This window comes from Parambassis ranga, chromosome 21, assembly GCF_900634625.1.
Source record: "Parambassis ranga chromosome 21, fParRan2.1, whole genome shotgun sequence".
NCBI lineage: Eukaryota > Metazoa > Chordata > Actinopteri > Ambassidae > Parambassis > Parambassis ranga.
This window is the reverse complement of record NC_041041.1, coordinates 602170-620201: the sequence shown is the minus strand read 5'-3', so window position 1 is coordinate 620201 and position 18032 is coordinate 602170. Positions and strand designations below refer to the sequence as shown.

Below are 18032 nucleotides of genomic sequence, written 5' to 3'. Positions count from 1 at the left end.
ACAGACAGAGGAGGTCAGAAAGAAAGTAATTAATAAATGACTAACAATAATTTATAAATCAGTAATTTGCACACCTCCAAACATAATAATCAATATAATCTCAATATAAATACTCCCTTACCCAGTTTCTCCTGGCAGAGGATAGGCACTGTAGTATCAGGTCTGCTAAGGCCAATAGCGTTCTCAGTCCTCACTCTGAAGCGGTAGGTCTTTCCCTCCTCCAGGCCGGTTACATGACTTTCAGGGATGCTGACAGTCTTCCACTCATCCCATTCCTTCTCTCCCTCTTCCTGATACTCTACAAAGAAGCCTGTGATCTCACTGCCTCCATCACGATCAGGCCAGTTCCACTCCAGCCATACCTCAGTCTTGTCTACGTCAATATGGTGTAGGTCTTTGGGAGGACCAGGAGGAACTGGACAGACATAGGAAGGTGAAGAAAAGAGATATTTAGGTTTGAGCTGCTTAGTTTGAGTAATGAACAAAATAATTGAGCTGGTTATAAACTGAGTTGTACTCACACAGGGGGTTCATTGCCTTGGTGGCCTTTGGTGTCTCAACAAATTCACTGCGACCATACTGGTTTTCAGCAGCGACTCTGAACATGTAGGATGTGCCCTCCATCAGGTGCTTGAGCATCATGCTGCGTTTCTTGGATGTGGAGCAAACAGGGACCCATTGAGTGGATGCTGTGTCTTTCTTCTCCACCACAAAGTTGGTGATGCGAGTGCCACCGTTGTCCTCTGGATCCTTCCAGGAAAGGTAGGCGGAGTCACTCCTGACATCAGACACCCGGAGGTGCTGGATGGGTCCAGGTTTGTCTGGAGAAAGAACACACAGAACATCAGAAAGCCTGTCTAGCTTCACACTGTTAAAAACATGATGTGACACTCACCAAGGACCAGCACAGTGCAGGTGACAGTCTTGGATCCAGCTGGGTTCTCCACAGTCAGGGTGTAGTCTCCACAGTCACCACGGTTGCAGAACCTCATCTCCAGCTTGGTGCCTGCCTGGTTGGTCTCAATGTCAGCCCTAGTGGGAACCTCAGCTTCGTTTTTCTTCCATGTGACGGTGGGGAATGGCACGCCTTTGATGGCAGCCATGAGAGTGATGTGAGTGCCAGCCATGGCCTTCACCTCCCTGGTCATTCCAGCGTCAAGAATCAACTCTGGGGGCTCTGGAAGAGGAGGATGATGAGATACATTACCCCTTTGTAATCATGTGGTGAACAAAAATACTGTACCACTGGAACCCACCAAGTCTGTCCTGGACTCTGACAGGCTCCTTCACATTGGCTGGGTCAGACTCTCCGGCAGCATTGACAGCCATGACTCTGAAGCGGTACAGAGCACCATCTTCCAGGTTAATCACCTTGAACTTTGTCTCCTGGCAGGAATCTGGAGTGTGGTTGACCTGAGGACAACAGCAGAGGATGTCACAGGATGCAGCACAAAGGTCATGAGGTCATTCAGACATTCAGAAGTCACAGTAATCTGCTGGTTCATTTTATGCTGTCTCACCTTGAGCCATTCCTCCTCCCCAGCCTTCTGGAACTCCAGCAGGTATCCAAAGATCTTTCCTCTGCCAGTGTCAGCAGGTGGCTCCCAGGCCAGAGTCACAGATTCCTTGGTGAAGTCAATGGCCCCCAGATTTTGTGGAGGACTTGGTTTCACTGTGGCAAAAGATGGGGTTGGGTTTAATTAGTGAGTTCATACAGTACTTGACACAAAATGAAATCTAACTTAATGATAAAGTTACCGATGGGATCTTTGGCAAAGACGGGTTTGGATGGTGGGCTTGGGTCTCCGGCTCCAACTTCGTTCTCAGCACTGACTCTGAACTCGTACTCACAGCCTTTGAGCAGCTCCGTCACCCAATACTCTACCTTAGGACAGATTCTTTCAGTGTTGCAGCGAACCCACCTATAAGCAGAAACACGTCAGTTCACTGAAAGTCTTTGTACTTTTCAAATGTGTTTTTGATGTCTAATTCGGTAATAATCATTGCACCAGTTACAGCTGAAGTGTGTGTGCCCTGAAGAACTGCAACACACAATAAACAAAAACTCATAATTTAGATTCAGATGACAGCCGGTTGTTCCCAGGGGGATATTTGTGTACCTGTTGGCCATGGTCTCCTTCCTCTCCACGATGTAGCCTGTGATCGGTTTTCCTCCGTCAGCTGGTGGCTCCCAGCTGATCAGGGCAGAGTCATGGTAAACCTCCTTCACTGTGGGTTGTTTGGGAGCATCGGGCACCTCTGTGATGGACACAAAAACATAATCAGACACCGCTGTACCTGCAGAATGGATTTGTGTCCCTCTCTGTGTAACTCACTGAAGACATCCTGAGCCTTGGTCTCAGATGACAGCAGGGGGTCACTGATGCCATAGATGTTCTGAGCCATGATGCGGATGATGTACTCACGGCCCTCAATCAACTTCGGCACCTAAAATAAATGTTTATATATTTGTTCATTTGACAGCAGAGTGCTGAAGATATCAACAAAATAGAAACTAACTGATTTAAATATTAATATTAATAAATAATTCACAGAAACCAGGGTCCACCTTGCAAGAGGTCCTGGTACAGGATGAGGTGACAGGCATCCACAGGTCTCTGTTGGTATCTCTCTTCTCGATAATGTAGTTTGAGACTGCACAGCCACCATCGTCCAGTGGTGGGTTCCAGGAGATCACCATGTAGTTCCTGTACACCTCATTGAACACAACAGGGCCCTCTGGTGGCTGAGGACGGTCTGAGAGGAACAAAGCACACATGTGACTTTCCAAAACCAAACACTTGATTTTCACACAGGCCGCAGTCAGTTACCTGTACAGTATCAGCATCTTTGTTTATGTGTGACTCACCGACAACAGTGATGGTACAGATTCCTGTGCGAGACCCAGCAGCATTTTCCACGCTGACGCAGTAGTGACCACTGTGTTCTCTCTTTGTCTTGCTGATGTTGAGGCTGAGGTGGCGGGCGGTGCTGTGGAGGCCAATCTCCTCGTCCGCTTTCAGCTCCTCATCATTCTTTTTCCAGGCTATAGACGGAGCCGGTGTGCCGCTATAGCGTCCTGATAGCGTGCATGCATCTCCCACCTTTACCATCATCCTATCCCTAAAGTCCAGGTCCAGGGTCGGTGGTTCTGAAGATGGAGAAGGGAAGTTTAAAATTCGCTCCTCACTGTCTGTATGAGGTGTATTTACAGACTGAGTAGAGTGTATAAATTTGTTACATCACTCACCAAGCTCGTCTTTGCACTGCACAGGTTTGGTGGCAAAGGACGCTTTGCCCTGTCCCACCTGATTGACGGCGGAGACCCTGAACTCGTGGCTCGAACCGTCCTTTAGTCCAGTCAGAGTAAACTTCCTGTCCATCAGACTGTCCTCTCCACCCACTCTGGTGAAGTTGTCACGGCCGATCATTCGGGACTCCAGAACGTACCCAGTCACCTCTGCACCTCCATCATACTTGGGCGGTCTCCAGGCAACGGAGATGGAGTCCTTTGAAACAGCAGTGATGATCAGGTCTTCTGGGCGCTCCGGAACAGCTGGAGGAGTAAGATCGACAATTTAGAACGGAGGGTTCTGATTGCTTCTTGTCTGATAGATGGCTGTTGTGTGTGACTTACAGATAGGATCTTTGATGAGAACCATCTTGTCCGTCTCAATGAAAGGTCCCATGCCGATGATGTTCTCAGCAGCAATCCTGAAGAAGTAGCCCTTGCCATCAATAAGTCCCTGCACCACTGCATTGTTCCTTGTTACTGTGTAGGAAACTGAGGTCCAGCCCATGCGGTCGGACTCCCTCTTCTCAATGATGTAGTTAGTGATGGCCGAGCCGCCATCGTCTTCGGGGGAGTACCAGGTCAGCTTGCAGGAGTCATTAGTAAGATTCTCACCAGCAAAGGGAAGACCGACAGGTCCAGGGACATCTGAAGGGATGAGCGACAGTCAGAGACAGCCCAAGACAAATGACAAGTTTTGTTGTATTTTCTCTTTGTCACTCACCAAGGACCTCCACGATCACAGCCTTCCTCCTTTCGCCTCCCTCGTTCTTGGCACTCAGTGTGTAGATACCCTGGTGTTGGCGTCTGCAGTTCTTGATGACCAGTGAGTTGGAGATGCCCGTTTTCTCCACCACAGCCTCTTTGGGCACTTCGGCATCATCGCGGCACCATGTGATCTGTGGGGCAGGTTTTCCAGACACATAGGCTATGATCCGGATGGTGGCACCAGCGTGGACTACAATCTTCTCCTTTACTGAGGCATCCAGGTCCATCTCAGGAGGAACTGGTCAAGGAGAGTTTAATGAGGTTTCAGTTTTATTGTCAGAAACACACCACAGGACAGGTCCATGTGTCCAAATGCTGCTTGTCTTACTTGTTCTGTCTTTGACCTCGATCAGCTCAGCCACAAATCCTGGTTCTCCTTCTCCAGCAGCATTTACAGCTCGGACTCTGAAGCGATACAGACCACCTTCCTTCAGACCTGGAACCACGAACTTGGTTCCTCTGATCTCAGTGTCTTTGGCCTGAATAAAGTAAAGAACACTGTAGTTTCGATTTGTTATGGCACCTACAAGTGGTCTAAAATGATCCTAGCCGAGCCTGATGTGTTTTTTTAACCTTCTCCCAGCTTTCTTCACTCTCTGGCTCCTTCTCCTCCTCGGCATCGCTCAGCAGCAGCTGCCTCCTTTGGGCTTTTTTCTCCTCCTCCTCCTTGTTCACCTCTTTGAACTCTACAATGTAGCCTGTGACCTTTGACCCTCCATCTAGCAGAGGAGGAATCCACTCCAGCTCCACTGTTGACTTGGTCCAGTCAATGACCTTCGGGATGGGCGGACCTGGAGGTTCTGCACACACACAAGAGGAGCACCAGTTCTGAGTTAGTGAGCAGTACATCACTGTAACAAGTGACAAACACATTCTCAGGTTGTAGGTAGTTATAAAATGTCAGCCTTACTGATGGGGTCTCTGCAGAGTACAGGATCAGAGGGCATGCTGGGCAGACCGCAGCCAGCTGCATTTACTGCAATGATCCTGAATTGGTACATGGCACCTTCCAGTAGGCCTGTGACGTCCCAGTTATTGCCAATAGGCAGAGCCCGGATTGGGTCACGAGTGACACGAACCCAGCGCTTGGCTGTGGTCTCCTTCTTCTCGATGATGTAGCCGGTGATGGAGGATCCACCGTCGTATTTAGGCTCATCCCAGTTCACAGTCATTGACTCCAGAGAGACGTCTGTCACGGTCGGTTTCTCACATTGTCCAGGAATGGCTGCAAGAGAACGGAACAACCATCAATCATTGTGTTACCGAATAGGAAGTGTGACCGTTACCAGAACACGTTCATCTGAACTCACTGAAGAGGTTTCTGGCCTTCTCCTGCTCACTGATTATTGGAGGCCCAACTCCAAACTTGTTCTGAGCCATAACTCTGAACTCGTACTGGTGGTTTTCCGTCAGGCGAGTCACCACATAGGCGCACTCTTTGGGATCATTGGAGACATGGACCCAGGACTTCCTGTTGTCCTCCCGCTTCTCTATGACGTAGTTGGTGATCTTGGATCCACCGTCATCAGTAGGAGGATTCCAGGCCAGGCCGATCCTCTCTGCAAACACCTCGGTGAACTTAATTGGTCCAACAGGTGGGCCCGGAGGTCCTGCAGGGTAAAAAAGGGAGTCTTTACTGCAAGCAGCCGTGTTGATGTGCACACATTGTTACATCAGAAAGAAAATGCAGTCATTTGCAAAAACTGTTTCTTACCCAGCACTGAGAGCTTGATGTCCTTAGTGACAGTACCCAGGCTGTTACTGGCCGTCAGACTGTAGAGGGCACTATCGTGCCTGCTGGCTTGCTGGATGAGCAGTGTGCACTTGTCCTGGGTCACCAGTTTGTTGATGTGCTGGTTGTACTGTACGGCAGCCTTCTCTTCAGGCTTGCTTAGGTTGGCCTTGTGCCAGGTGAGTGTGGGGAAAGGACAGCCGCTCACCTTTGCCACCACACTGACATCGCAGCCCTCCTCGCCCTCCATGGCCTCACGCAGCTCGATGGTGGGAGCACCTGCAGAGACAAATGATGCAATGAAGGACAAATAAGAGTGCAACATTCTGAACAGTTAGATGGGATTTCAGCCATTCTCTAAGGTGCCAGCGACGTACATGTCTGGTCTTTGATGACCATTGGTCCAACTGCGCCGGAGGGTCGGCTGGGTCCAGCAGCATTAACAGCTTTCACTCTGAACTCGTATTCTCCTCCCTGTAAAGAAAAACATGTTACAATAAGTCTTCTTTTAAGGAGAGCCAGCTGCCACTCTGCCCTGGTACATCTGGTATTCAGTCTTTGTCAGTAATCCCTTGCTGATGCACCAACCTCCTTCAGGTCTTCCACTACAAAGGTCAGCTCCTCCACGTCTCTCTTGTTGCACTGCTTCCATGTCTCCTTCTCCTTGCCAGTGGTGTCCCAGCTCAAACGTTCAATGATGTAATGCTTCACTGGAGAGCCGCCATTGTTCTTTGGAGCCTCCCAGCTCAGAGTGACAGTGGTCTTTGTGACCAGGTTGACCTTCAGCTTGGTAGGGGGGTCAGGTGGATCTGAGGAGGAGGAGAAAGAAGAGGAAGATTAACCTTTACTGATTTTGGACAGTGTGTGTATCAGTGTAGGTAGAACAGCATTTATGTCCTCACAGATGGGGTCTCTGGCCTGGACAGGGTCTGTCGTGACAGTGTATGGCCCAAAGCCCAGCCTGTTCTCAGCACGGACCCGGAACAGGTAGTCCTGACCTTCCAGCAGCCCGGGAACCACATAGGCCTGGCTGGCACAGGCTGCATTCACCTGGACACAAATCAACCAATCCATCAGCGACAAAGTAAAATAAAAAGCTGAAATATGTCCTGCGGTGTGACGGACTGCTCACCTTGGTCCAGGCCTTGTCAGTGACACATTTCTTCTCAATATAGTAGCTTTTGATTCTCTCTCCTCCATCAGTTTCTGGGAGTTTCCAGATGAGTCTCATGGTAGACCGGGTTACGTCAGTGACTTTCAGGTCCTTTGGAGGTCCAGGAACATCTACCCCAAAAACAAACAGTCAAACATCTTGCAGCAACGAAACAGAGACACTTCAAGAAGATAAACTAAACCCCTGAACCTGAACATACCAACAATGATGAGTCTGACGTTGACATGTTTCTGTCCAGACTTGTTCTTTGCTGTAATGGTGTAGCGTCCAGAGTGGCTCCTCTGTGTAAGAGGGATGGACACAATAGACGTGGTGTCTGTGGATTCAACCTGAAAAAAAAAGTTTGCAAAAATGTTTTAAAGGGATTTAAAAGTAGTTTTTATTGGAACATTATGTGCTCGTGTGAAGGTCTGACCTCAGAGTCCACGGGCAGTGTGTGCAGTTTGTTCTTCTTGTGAGACTTGGCTTTGCCTGCAAAGTCCCAGGTCACCTTGGGAATGGGGCGGCCCTTAATGGTGGCAGGGATCTTGACTGGATCTCCGGCTCTGATGCCGACCAGGTCATCAGCCATCACATCGATGGAGATGGCAGGAGGAACTGAGTAGAGAGAAATCAGTGAAGGTACCTTGTCCATTTATGCTCAGTAGACTGGGGACTCAAGTGGGGACTTACGCTGGACATCCTCAACCAGAACTTCACTGGTGCGGGGGCTGGGGTCGGACTCTCCAATGTCATTGACAGCGATGATCCTAAAGCGGTAGCGCTTCAGCTCACGGAGGCTGGGCACGGTGAACTCAGTGTTTGGATGCAGGTTTTCAGGGTCGTTCACCCTCACCCATTCTGAGGAGCCCTCATCTTGGATCTGGATGATGTACCCTTTGATGGGACTTCCTCCATCACTCTCTGGAGGCTTCCAGGACAGAGTAACGCTGTACTTGGTCTTATCAACCACCTCAGGGGCAGCAGGCATGCTGGGTGGAGCTGGAGGAGGAGTTAATCAGAGAGCTTAGATCCATCATTCCAACTTTAAGGACAGCCTGAACATAGGGTTTACTCACTGATGGGATCGACAGCGAAGGCAGAGTCTGATGGGGCACTAAATGGTCCAGTTCCAGCTGAATTGCAGGCGGCAACTCTGAACTCGTACTCAGTTCCTTCAAACAGACGAGTCACCTGGACAACAGAGACAGAGAAGATTATTTATTCTCTGCTGCTCATGATGATCCAACAGACAGCTGTTAACACAAAGGCCCAGTAACTCACCTGGTACTCCCAGCCTTTCACGCCCCTCTTAGTGACTGGCACCTTGTTGACTTTAGCCCAGTATGCTGTGCCTCTCTCCCTCTTCTCCAACCAGTAACCAATTATCATGGAGCCTCCAGTGTCTCTGGGAGGCTCCCAGGTCAGCGTCATGGAGGTCTTGGAGTACTCTGTAATCTTTGGTTTCTCGGGTGGACCAGGCAGGCCAAAGGGGTCTACGATCTGGACCTCCTCTGTAGTGCAGGGGTCAGATTTGCCGTAGCGGTTCTCTGCTTTGACCCGGAACATGTAGTTCTTATTGGTCTCCAGGTTCCAGACCTGCAGCAGCAAGAGGAAGGGTTAGAATCAGAAAGGATTTGTTCCTTGTATTTTAACTGCCTCTGTTTTTTTAAGACTCACCCCATATTTTCTCTCGATGATGCTGCTGGTCACCTCCTCCCACTGAGGCTCAGGGGGAGCTTCCTGTCCCTCCTCCAGCACAGGTTCCTCTTTCACTACATCCTTCTTCTCAACAATGTAGTTGGTCAGCTCACTGCCGCCGTCATCAAGTGGCGCGTCCCAGTGGAGATAGCAGCACTCGGCCTTGATGTTAGACACTGTGACATTCCTGGGCGGGAGTGGGCGATCTGTGGGGAGAGTTGAGTCAACTCACTGCTCTGAAACAAACACCAAATCTCATTGTATCTCTTCAAACTCACCCAGCACCATGACAGTGGTGGTATGCTTGGCGGAGCCCATGTTGTTAGAGGCGGACACAGTGTAGCTGCCACGGTCCCTCCTGTTTGCGGCAGGGATGGACAGCACGGTCTTACAGTTGAGTCTGCCTGTCACCACTGTCTCTATCAGCAGGGTCTCTGTGGGCTTCTCAATCACCACGTCATCCTTGGACCACTCAACCTTAGGGATAGGGAGTCCCAGGATGTCAGCAGGGATCTCAATTGGATCACCCTTTTTCACCGTTATGGAGTCGCCCTTAAAGATCTTTAGCATATGGACCTCAGGTGACACTGAAAGGAGGAAGGAACAACACGTCAGCATGAGGTTTAGTCAATTGAATAATGACATGCGAGTTCCCTTCAGAGAAGAGGTTTACCTTCATCGTCCTGGATGACCACAGTCAGTGGGATGGATGGCTCACTCTCTCCGATCAGGTTGGCACATTTTATTCTAAACTCATACATCCAGGCCTCATCCAGGCCCTCTACAGTCATAGTCATGTCAGGGCAGATCTCTTTGTTGCAGGGCTCAAAGGCCTGCTGGTCCTGCCTCTTCTTCTCAACAAAGTAGCCAATGATGGGACTGCCACCATCGTTACGAGGCGGCTTCCAGGCCAGTGTGATGGAGCTCTTGGTGCGCTCTGTATAGTGGAACTTCTCAGGGTAGGATGGTGGGCCTGCAGGAGATGTGGGTGGCATTTAGTTCCAAATACAAATCCACGTATCACCACCCAAACACTACAACAGTCATGACTCACCCTGTGGGTCCACTGCCTTGATGGGTCCAAGCTCCACAGGTGGTCCCATGCCATACTTGTTCTTGGCAATGACACGGAACAGGTAGTCCTGTCCCTCCATGATACCAACGCACTCACACTTGGATGAGGCGGTTTCAACGGGCTGCCTCCATGTGTGCATTTTGGGGTCTCTGCGCTCCACAATGAAGCCGGTCAGGTCACTGCCTCCATCGTCCTCAGGGTCGTCCCAGTTCAAGAAGATCATTTTACGTGTAACGACAACTGGCTTCAGATCGGTGATAGGTCCAGGGACATCTGAGGATAAACCATGCTTTTTGTTAATGACTGTGATATTTAATCCTAATTAAGCTCATTCTGAACTACTACTCACCCACAACCTCCACACGAGTCCATGCAGACTTGGTGCCACTCGGGTTGCAGGCAGAAATCTGGTATTTGCCGCAGTCCTTCCTCTGGGCGTTCTTGATGGAGACGATGCTGTCGTTGCCCTCAGTAAGTATCTCAACACGGTCTTTCTCAGGTTTGCCATCGTCCTTGGTCCAGGTGATGGACGGGTATGGTTTACCTGTAACCGTTGCGGGTACACGAAGTGTTTCTCCGGCTCTGATGACCACACCGTTTTTCACAGACAAATCCAGTTCTATCACCGGTATCTCTGTCGAGGAAAACAAAAGCAGCATAGTTATTTACCTGATTGCCTTTTTCAGTTACTTTCTTTCCGCTGACTCTCATGTCTTCTGCTGACCTGCAGGATTCCTAACGAATACAGATTCGGTGAATCCGGGTGTCCCTTCTCCAGCAGCATTGCAGGCAATGACTCTGACCAGGTACTTTGCTCCCTCACGTACTCCATAGACGGTAAAGTTCCGGGTCTTCCAAGGGCGCTCTGTAGATCTGGACCAGTCCTTGGTACCAGCCATGGCCTGAAGAACCAGACAAAAGGTGTGAACCCACAGCTACAACAATAACAAACAAGTGTCAAGTATCAGGGATAGTCTGACCTTATCCACATGGTATCCGAGGACTTCTCCACCACCGTTATCAGCAGGTGGGTCCCATTCAACTTCAATAGAGTGGTCAGTGGTCGCAACTACCCGGGCAACCGGCGGTCCGGGAGGTACTGTAGGGGGACACAAAAACAAAGACAGCTCCTTCATATGCCCACACATTGTAAGACATGAATGATGGAAGAAAACAAACGCATACAGATTGGAGCTTGGGCTGTTCTGGGCTCAGAGGGAACGCTGAACTTTCCAGGGCCGGCCTGGTTTTCTGCCGCCACCCTGAAAATGTACGTCAACCCCTCCAGCAGGCCTTCAGCGTTCAGTTCAGTGTCTGTGACAATGTTCCTGTAGACCAGCAGAGAGGGTATCAATAATATCTCACACACGGCAACACAAATCAGACAGCTGCTGGAGTCCGGTTTCTTCACCTGTTGACGCGTGCCCAGTGTGAGCTGTTGATCTCACGGCGCTCCACCCAGTATCCCAAGATGGGGCTGCCATTATCATTTGGTTCATTCCAGGTCACCAGCATGCTGTGGGCTGTGACATCATCAATCTCTGGCTTATCAGGAGCCTCGGGAGGTTCTGAGGACAAAAGGACAGCATGTTAATGTTGTCTTCAATCGGCCTCAACAGGACAGGAGTAATACATACCAAAAGGATTCTTGGCGATCAGAGGTTTGGAGACACAGGGTGGACCAGGGCCAAACTTGTTCTCAGCCACCACCCTGAAAATGTACTCCTTCTTCTCTATGAGTTTCGGAACTAGGTAGCGGCACCCCCTCAGTGTGGAAGTGACAGCGCTCCAACCAAACTCCAGCTTCGAGTTGTCCTTCTTCTCCAGTGTGTAGTTGAGGATCTCACTGCCACCGTCATCCAGAGGAGGATCCCACTTACAGATCACAGAGTTCTTTCTCACTTCCTCGAAGGTGAAGTTCACAGGAGGCCCGGGAGTATCTGCACAGACCACATAATCGGTTTTATCATCGGAACAGTGTTTAAAAAAACAGAAAACAGAAACTTGAAGCACAGCAACTTCTTCAGAACAAATCCAGCTACTCTGCATCGAGCTTGACTCGGATGACGGATGAACCCTTCAACATAGACAACAGAAAGAAATTCTCACCGAGGATGTTGACCTCGCAGGTTGCTGAGGCAATGCCGTGATCATTCTCCACCTTCACCATGTAGACACCGTGATCTGGGCGGACCGAGTCCCTGATGACAATGGAGGAGACACCCCTGCGGCTGTTGTCGATGGTCAGGCGCTCATTGATGGTTGGATAGTCAAACTCCTCAGCCTCTGGCTCTGTGGCTTCCTCCTCCTCCTTCTTCTCCTCTTTCTTTTCTTCTCCCTCCTTTACTGCGTCCTCCTTCTTCTCCTCTGATTTTTTCTCAGCCTCTCCCTCCTTCTTCTCCTCTTGCTTCTTCTCCTCTTCCTTCTTCTCCTCCTCCTTCTTCTCCTCTTCTTTTTTCTCCTCCTCCTTCTTCTCCGGTTCTTTCTTCTCCACCTTCTTTTTCAGGGGTTTTTCAGGCCTCTTACGGAGTGGCTCAGGCCGGATCACCTGGTTGTTCCTGTACCAGGTGATCTGAGGGTATGGGGAGCCGGAGATGTTGGCATCCAGACTGATTTCGCAGCCTCGCTTCACGCTGAGGCCGGACTGCAGACTGCCACTTAGGAAAACTTTTGGAGGATCTGAGTGAGAGAAAAAAAATTAAAAACACACAACCCCCACCAAGAGAACTGTTTCTTGGTTTTTAGGATCTGTTCTTACCGACAGCGTCAGAGGCCTTGACAAACAGTGTGTTGCGTGATGGCTCACTGATACCAGCAGCGTTTTCAGACTTGACTCTGAAGGTATATTGCTTCCCCTCAGTCAGTCCTCTGACAGTGTACGACAGCACAGGAACCAGGAAGTCATTGCACCTCTCCCACTTTTCCTCACCCTTCTGCTGCTTCTCTAGGATGTATCCCATGATCTTTGAGCCGCCGTCATACATGGGAGGCTTCCAGGTCAGAGTGATGGTGCTGGATGTGGGATTGTGGGTCTCTACATCAACTGGTGGGTCAGGAGGATCTGAGACAAGAGACAGAAGTTGCTCATATTTCTGTGAAGCGGCCCTTTAACAAGTAACAAGTCTGTGTTCATGTGTTTTAAGAAGCCAAGTATTTCTCACGTTTCTGGTCCTCAGCAATGACTGGGTTGCGGAGCTCAATGAACTCCCCTCCTCCGATCTTGTTGACAGCTTGTACTCTGAAGTAGTACTCTCCATTAGGGATGAGGTCTTTGACAGTCCAGCTTACTTTGTTCTCACCGGACATCATATTGACATACGTCCTTCTGCCAGCCTCACGCCGCTGTGTACACACACACACACACACAGACGTCAGTTTTTTTCAGGCTTTGACACATTAAACAAATGAGTAAAAACACGGTGCCATCTTAGACCTGCAGGACGTAGTGAAGAATTGGGCTGCCGCCATCATAGTCTGGTGGATCCCAGGACACCTTACAGGAGCTCTTAGTGATCTCAGAGGCCACAATCTCCTTGCAGGGACCAGGAAGACCTGAAGACAACACGTTGTGTTAGAATGATTTGGTGAGTCCAGGAGGCCAGTGTCTGCAACACTTGTGCAATTGATTACCAATGACTTTGACGTTGATGGTGGCGCTGGCGCTGCCCAGTTTGTTCTCCACAGTTACTTTGTACACACCAGCATCAGCATGGAGGCAGCTGTCAACCTCCAGGTGACAGGAAAGGTACTCCTTCCTGCTCAACACAAACAGTCCCATCAGTCTCTACAGCTCCCACTGATCATTCGACCTATATAAAAAAACCACAACAGAACCAGGTGTGGGAAACAAACCTAAACATGAGGCGCTCGTCAGCCTTCAGCTCTTTGCCATCTTTGTGCCAGGTGATTCTGGGTGAGGGGACGGCTCTGAAGGGAACTGGGATGTGCAACTTCTCTGTTTCCACAACAACCAGGTCCAGAGTCTGGAAGTCCAGTGTTGGGTTACCTGGAAGGAGAATAAATTATAGTTGGTCACACGTTTACTTTGCACAGGAAGTGTGGCAGGGATAGACGCCTACAGTCAGAGTCCTTGGCGAAGACATTCTCGGAAATGTCGGAGGGCTCGCTGACTCCCACAGAGTTGATGGCTCTCACTCTCAGGATGTACTCTTTTTCAGGAATGATTCCCTCCTCCACACGGTACTTCAGCTCCTTCACTGGACGGGAATTAACCCTCATCCATTTCTCTGTTCCCGCTTCGCACATCTCAATGTGGTATCCGCTGATGGGGCAGCCGCCGTCCTGCTGTGGAGGCTTCCAGGAAATTGACAGGAAGTCTCTGCTGGCTCCAGTCACGTGCAGCTCGATGGGTGGTGATGGGACGCCTGTTGAGGGTGGGACAGATAGACTTAGATTCCAGACGCTTTGGTCAAAAGACATTACTGGTCACTGGTTACTGGACACACCTGTTGGATCCTCAATGGTCAGGATCTCAGTGGGTTCACTCGGGTGTCCGACACCGGCCTCGTTCTCAGCACGGACTTGGAACTGAACCTCCGTTCCTTCGATGACATCTGTCACTTTGTACTTACAGTCTGGACCTGAAGTCTTACCGCATTTCACCCAGCGGGTTCCAAGCTTCTCCTTCTTCTCAATGGAATACCTGCAGAAAGGAGGCACAACACCTTCAGACAGGAAGTGAACACGTTCAGCCAAAAAACAATGTGTGGGAGAGAGAAGCTACCTGAGGATGGGTCTGCCACCATCGTTTTTAGGTGCCTCCCACATCAGGTCCACGTATCGTTTGGTCACAGCAGTGACAGTGAGCGCATATGGCGGGCCAGGAGTGGCTACAACAAAAACATGGGATTATCTTTGTCCTTCTGAAGACCATAAAGTGTCTTTTTGAGGGTACAGGGCTCCTTGAACTTACTGAATGTGTCTTTAGCCAGCACAGAGTCTTCCAGCTCACAGAATGGTCCGACACCCACGGCGTTCTCAGCGGCAACACGGAACACATAGAGCGAGCCCTCATTGAGCGGTGTCACAGTATATTTCAGTTCTTTGATGGTGGTGTCCACGGCCTGCCAGCCTTTACGCCTGACATCACGCTTCTCCACCACATAGTTGGTGATGGCAGAACCGCCGTCGCGCTCAGGCACTGTCCACTTCAGTTCGGCATTGTTCCTGCTGATGTTGATGACGTCTAGCCAGCGAGGAGCTGAGGGAGGGTCTGAGGAGACAAAGACAGAGGTTTTAGAGGTATTCCTTAGAGTGGTAATGAGTGTGAGACTTCTCTGTCAGCTGTTCTTACTGAGTCTCTCTTTGCAGAGCACTGGGTCACTGGGCTCGCTGGGCTCACTCTCTCCAGCCACATTCACAGCTCGCACTCTGAATGAGTACTCCTGCTTTTCCATCAGGCCCTTCAAGAAGTATTCCAGGTTGCTGATGTTCTCTGCCACACGGATCCAGTCCATAGTGCCGCTCTTTAGCATCTCAATAACGTAGCCATCGATTTTTGCCCCGCCATCATGCTCGGGTTTGGTCCACATCAGGAAGCAGGAAGTCTTAGCAACGTCCTTCACAGTGGGTTTACCGGGAGGCCATGGAGGATCTGGAAGAGAAACCACCACCATGTTCATAACGGAGTTATGTATGTTTTCTATTACATACAAGTGAAGTTTATCACGTTTTTCTTACCGATAGGATCTTTGACAAGGATCTGATCCGTCTCCTTGCTAGGTTTTCCAGTTCCTGCCAGATTCTCAGCGAGGACTCTGAACTTGTACTTCTTCCTGGTAGGAAGACCTTTGACTCTGCAGAATAAAAACACGTCATGTCAGCATGCTGAAAAACACCCAGAAGGCTGACACCTGACTGTAGCTGGACTCACCTGTAGTTAGTGTCTTTGATTGGCAGCTTGTTACATCTGATCCATTTGTCATGGTCGGGTTCATATCGCTCCACCCAGTATCCGGTAATGGGGCTTCCTCCGTCCTCATCAGGCTCATACCAGGTCAGAGTCAGAGAGTCCTTGGCAATGTCTGATGGCTCCAGCTTGTATGGAGCTCCAGGAGTGTCTGAGGCCGAGACGAGAGGTGACAGGTCAGCAAAAACGTGTGATTGTCTGTTTTACACTCACTGCTGCAAGAAAGAACCTCAACTAATCTACCAAACTGGATTTATATACCTTTGTCCTCATACCGATTTATGTGTAACAAGTATAAAGATCCATAATCTCCTATAGTCATGTGACCTACCAAATGGGTATCTGGCGATGATGGATGGGTGTTCAGCTGGTGTACCAACACCAAACTGGTTCTCAGCAAAGACTCTGAAAATGTACTCCTTGAACTTGACCAGGCCCACAGCTTTGTATGTGGTCTGTTTAACGGTGGAGGACAGGCGGTGCCAGATCTCACTGTCGGCAGCTCGTCGTTCCACAATGTAGTTGGTAACTTTGGAGCCGCCATCGTCACGTGGAGGGTTCCAGGCCAGGAAGCAGGACTCATTGGTGATCTCAGAAATGTCAAAAGCAGCTGGAGGCCCGGGTTTATCTGTTTTTAAAGAACACATGTTAAAATTGAAGTCACCAGAAACTGAGAACAAGTGTAATCTGGCTGCTGTGCACAGGTCTTACCGAGGATGTTGACATCCACTGTGGCGGTGGCACGGCCGCTGCTGTTAGTGGCCTCAATGATGTAGGTGGAGGTGTCATCTCTTTTGGTCTTGGCGATGGTGACAGTGGAGTGTCCAGGCTTGGTGTCAATGGACACTCTGTCATCTGGTTTGAGGACCAGGTCAGCCTTGGTCCACTTTACCCTGGGTTCAGGTTTACCTGTCACCTCAGCGGGGAGTTCAATCTTGCTGCCCGCCTTAGCGGTCAGACCAGCCAGCAGCTTGGCATCCAGCTGGATCTCTGGAGGTTCTGCATGGACAACAAGGATGACCGGAGGGTCCCAGGTTTTAGGTTCAGAGGACAATTAAAAAAGAGCTGTCAGAGCTGCTGTACTATGCGACAGATTAACTGTATTTTTTTGTTAACTAAAAGCAAAGCTTCCTAGGTGTAGGGAATTAGGCACACAAACCTTTGGGATCAACTGCCTGGATCTCATCGGTGGCTTTGCAGGGACGGCTGGCTCCAAGACGATTCAGGGCCCGGACTCTGTATGAGTACCACTGACCCTCAATCAGACCGGTCACCTGGCACTTCAACTCAGGCACCAGGTCACCACAGGGTTCCCACTTGTCAGTTCCTCTCTGGCAGCGGTCCACATTGTAGCCTCGGATACCGGTGCCGCCATCATACTTGGGTGGCTCCCATGTCAGAAAGATGCCACTGGCAGACTTGTCTCTCCACCTCAGGTTCTCTGGAGGATCGGGGACAGCTGGAGAAGATGGAGAGAGTCAGAAAATCTTCCAGATTTCAGACTGACATATCAGATCATATCACATGACATGAGATCTTAATCCTGCTTTGACTCACTGGCAGGAGAAGAGACATTGACGGGCTCGTCGATGTACGCCGGTTCTCCTGGTCCACACTTGTTGCAGGCGGTGACTCTGAACAGATACTCCTTCCCTTCAACCACATCTGTGACGGTGAACTCCTGATCTTGGATACCTGTGGCCACCTGGAGGATTTTTTGCAATAAATATCAGGCGTTAGACTTTCTCACAATCATTTCGTCCGAAGCTGTTCATAAAAACATGTCGCACCTTGACCCAGGTCTTGCGGGACACGTCGCGCTTTTCCACCTGGTAGCCAGTCAGAGGACTTCCTCCATCGTGTTCTGGAGCCTCCCAGCTCAGATGGACATGCTGCCGGGTCACCTCCAGGACCTTGAAGTCCTTCGGCGCACTCGGTGCCGCTGGAAACACACACAGACGATGAAATACCATTTTTTAAAACCCGTAAATCTGCTTAGGTTAGTTTTGTGACATACCGATGACGTTGACCTCGATCTCTCCGGACACTGATGTGACGTCATTTTCCAGCTGCAGCGTGTAGCTGCCTTTGTCTGGTCGAACGCTCGGTGTGACGATCAGCTCTGTGAAGGTGGCCTTAGTCATCAGAGAGACACGCTCATCGGCAGTAGTTAGCTCCTTCTCCTCAAAGGTCCATTTGGTGACGGGAGTTGGGTATCCGCTGATGGGGACTCTGATGGTGAGAGGCTGAGGGACGATCACCTCCAGGCCATCTTTGAAAGCACTGAGGTCAAAGGTCGGACCAACTACAGAGCAGACAGAGCAATGAGGTCATCAGTTATTGATCAGTAATATAAACTGTATAAATAAGACAGTGAGTAAA

General features: G+C 50.0%; 1 protein-coding gene across 4 annotated transcripts in view; it reads right to left on the bottom strand.

Moving 5' to 3' along the window:
- ttn.2 (titin, tandem duplicate 2) overlaps positions 1-18032 on the bottom strand; it is a 165846-nt gene that overhangs the window by 55379 nt on the left and 92435 nt on the right. For all 4 annotated transcript variants that reach the window (XM_028433819.1, XM_028433820.1, XM_028433821.1 and 1 more), the window contains 56 exons: positions 17668-17955; positions 17441-17592; positions 17208-17355; positions 16810-17109; positions 16362-16649; positions 15982-16278; positions 15615-15801; positions 15422-15537; positions 15036-15335; positions 14655-14954; positions 14466-14571; positions 14188-14384; positions 13801-14106; positions 13574-13727; positions 13352-13476; positions 13155-13273; positions 12883-13063; positions 12480-12782; positions 11831-12400; positions 11359-11661; positions 11133-11289; positions 10907-11049; positions 10702-10820; positions 10446-10623; positions 10071-10355; positions 9701-9994; positions 9320-9619; positions 8925-9233; positions 8626-8852; positions 8230-8544; positions 8025-8139; positions 7639-7947; positions 7382-7563; positions 7166-7295; positions 6925-7076; positions 6695-6842; positions 6381-6601; positions 6170-6266; positions 5775-6071; positions 5371-5670; positions 4971-5285; positions 4634-4860; positions 4389-4539; positions 4017-4298; positions 3638-3940; positions 3251-3556; positions 2870-3151; positions 2570-2757; positions 2337-2448; positions 2121-2259; positions 1759-1922; positions 1521-1672; positions 1257-1413; positions 896-1177; positions 522-821; positions 122-415 (listed from right to left, as the gene is read on the bottom strand). In XM_028433819.1, the coding sequence (XP_028289620.1) occupies positions 122-415; positions 522-821; positions 896-1177; positions 1257-1413; positions 1521-1672; positions 1759-1922; positions 2121-2259; positions 2337-2448; positions 2570-2757; positions 2870-3151; positions 3251-3556; positions 3638-3940; positions 4017-4298; positions 4389-4539; positions 4634-4860; positions 4971-5285; positions 5371-5670; positions 5775-6071; positions 6170-6266; positions 6381-6601; positions 6695-6842; positions 6925-7076; positions 7166-7295; positions 7382-7563; positions 7639-7947; positions 8025-8139; positions 8230-8544; positions 8626-8852; positions 8925-9233; positions 9320-9619; positions 9701-9994; positions 10071-10355; positions 10446-10623; positions 10702-10820; positions 10907-11049; positions 11133-11289; positions 11359-11661; positions 11831-12400; positions 12480-12782; positions 12883-13063; positions 13155-13273; positions 13352-13476; positions 13574-13727; positions 13801-14106; positions 14188-14384; positions 14466-14571; positions 14655-14954; positions 15036-15335; positions 15422-15537; positions 15615-15801; positions 15982-16278; positions 16362-16649; positions 16810-17109; positions 17208-17355; positions 17441-17592; positions 17668-17955 (12672 nt within the window). The remainder of the gene's footprint in view (positions 1-121; positions 416-521; positions 822-895; positions 1178-1256; positions 1414-1520; positions 1673-1758; positions 1923-2120; positions 2260-2336; positions 2449-2569; positions 2758-2869; positions 3152-3250; positions 3557-3637; positions 3941-4016; positions 4299-4388; positions 4540-4633; positions 4861-4970; positions 5286-5370; positions 5671-5774; positions 6072-6169; positions 6267-6380; positions 6602-6694; positions 6843-6924; positions 7077-7165; positions 7296-7381; positions 7564-7638; positions 7948-8024; positions 8140-8229; positions 8545-8625; positions 8853-8924; positions 9234-9319; positions 9620-9700; positions 9995-10070; positions 10356-10445; positions 10624-10701; positions 10821-10906; positions 11050-11132; positions 11290-11358; positions 11662-11830; positions 12401-12479; positions 12783-12882; positions 13064-13154; positions 13274-13351; positions 13477-13573; positions 13728-13800; positions 14107-14187; positions 14385-14465; positions 14572-14654; positions 14955-15035; positions 15336-15421; positions 15538-15614; positions 15802-15981; positions 16279-16361; positions 16650-16809; positions 17110-17207; positions 17356-17440; positions 17593-17667; positions 17956-18032) is intronic.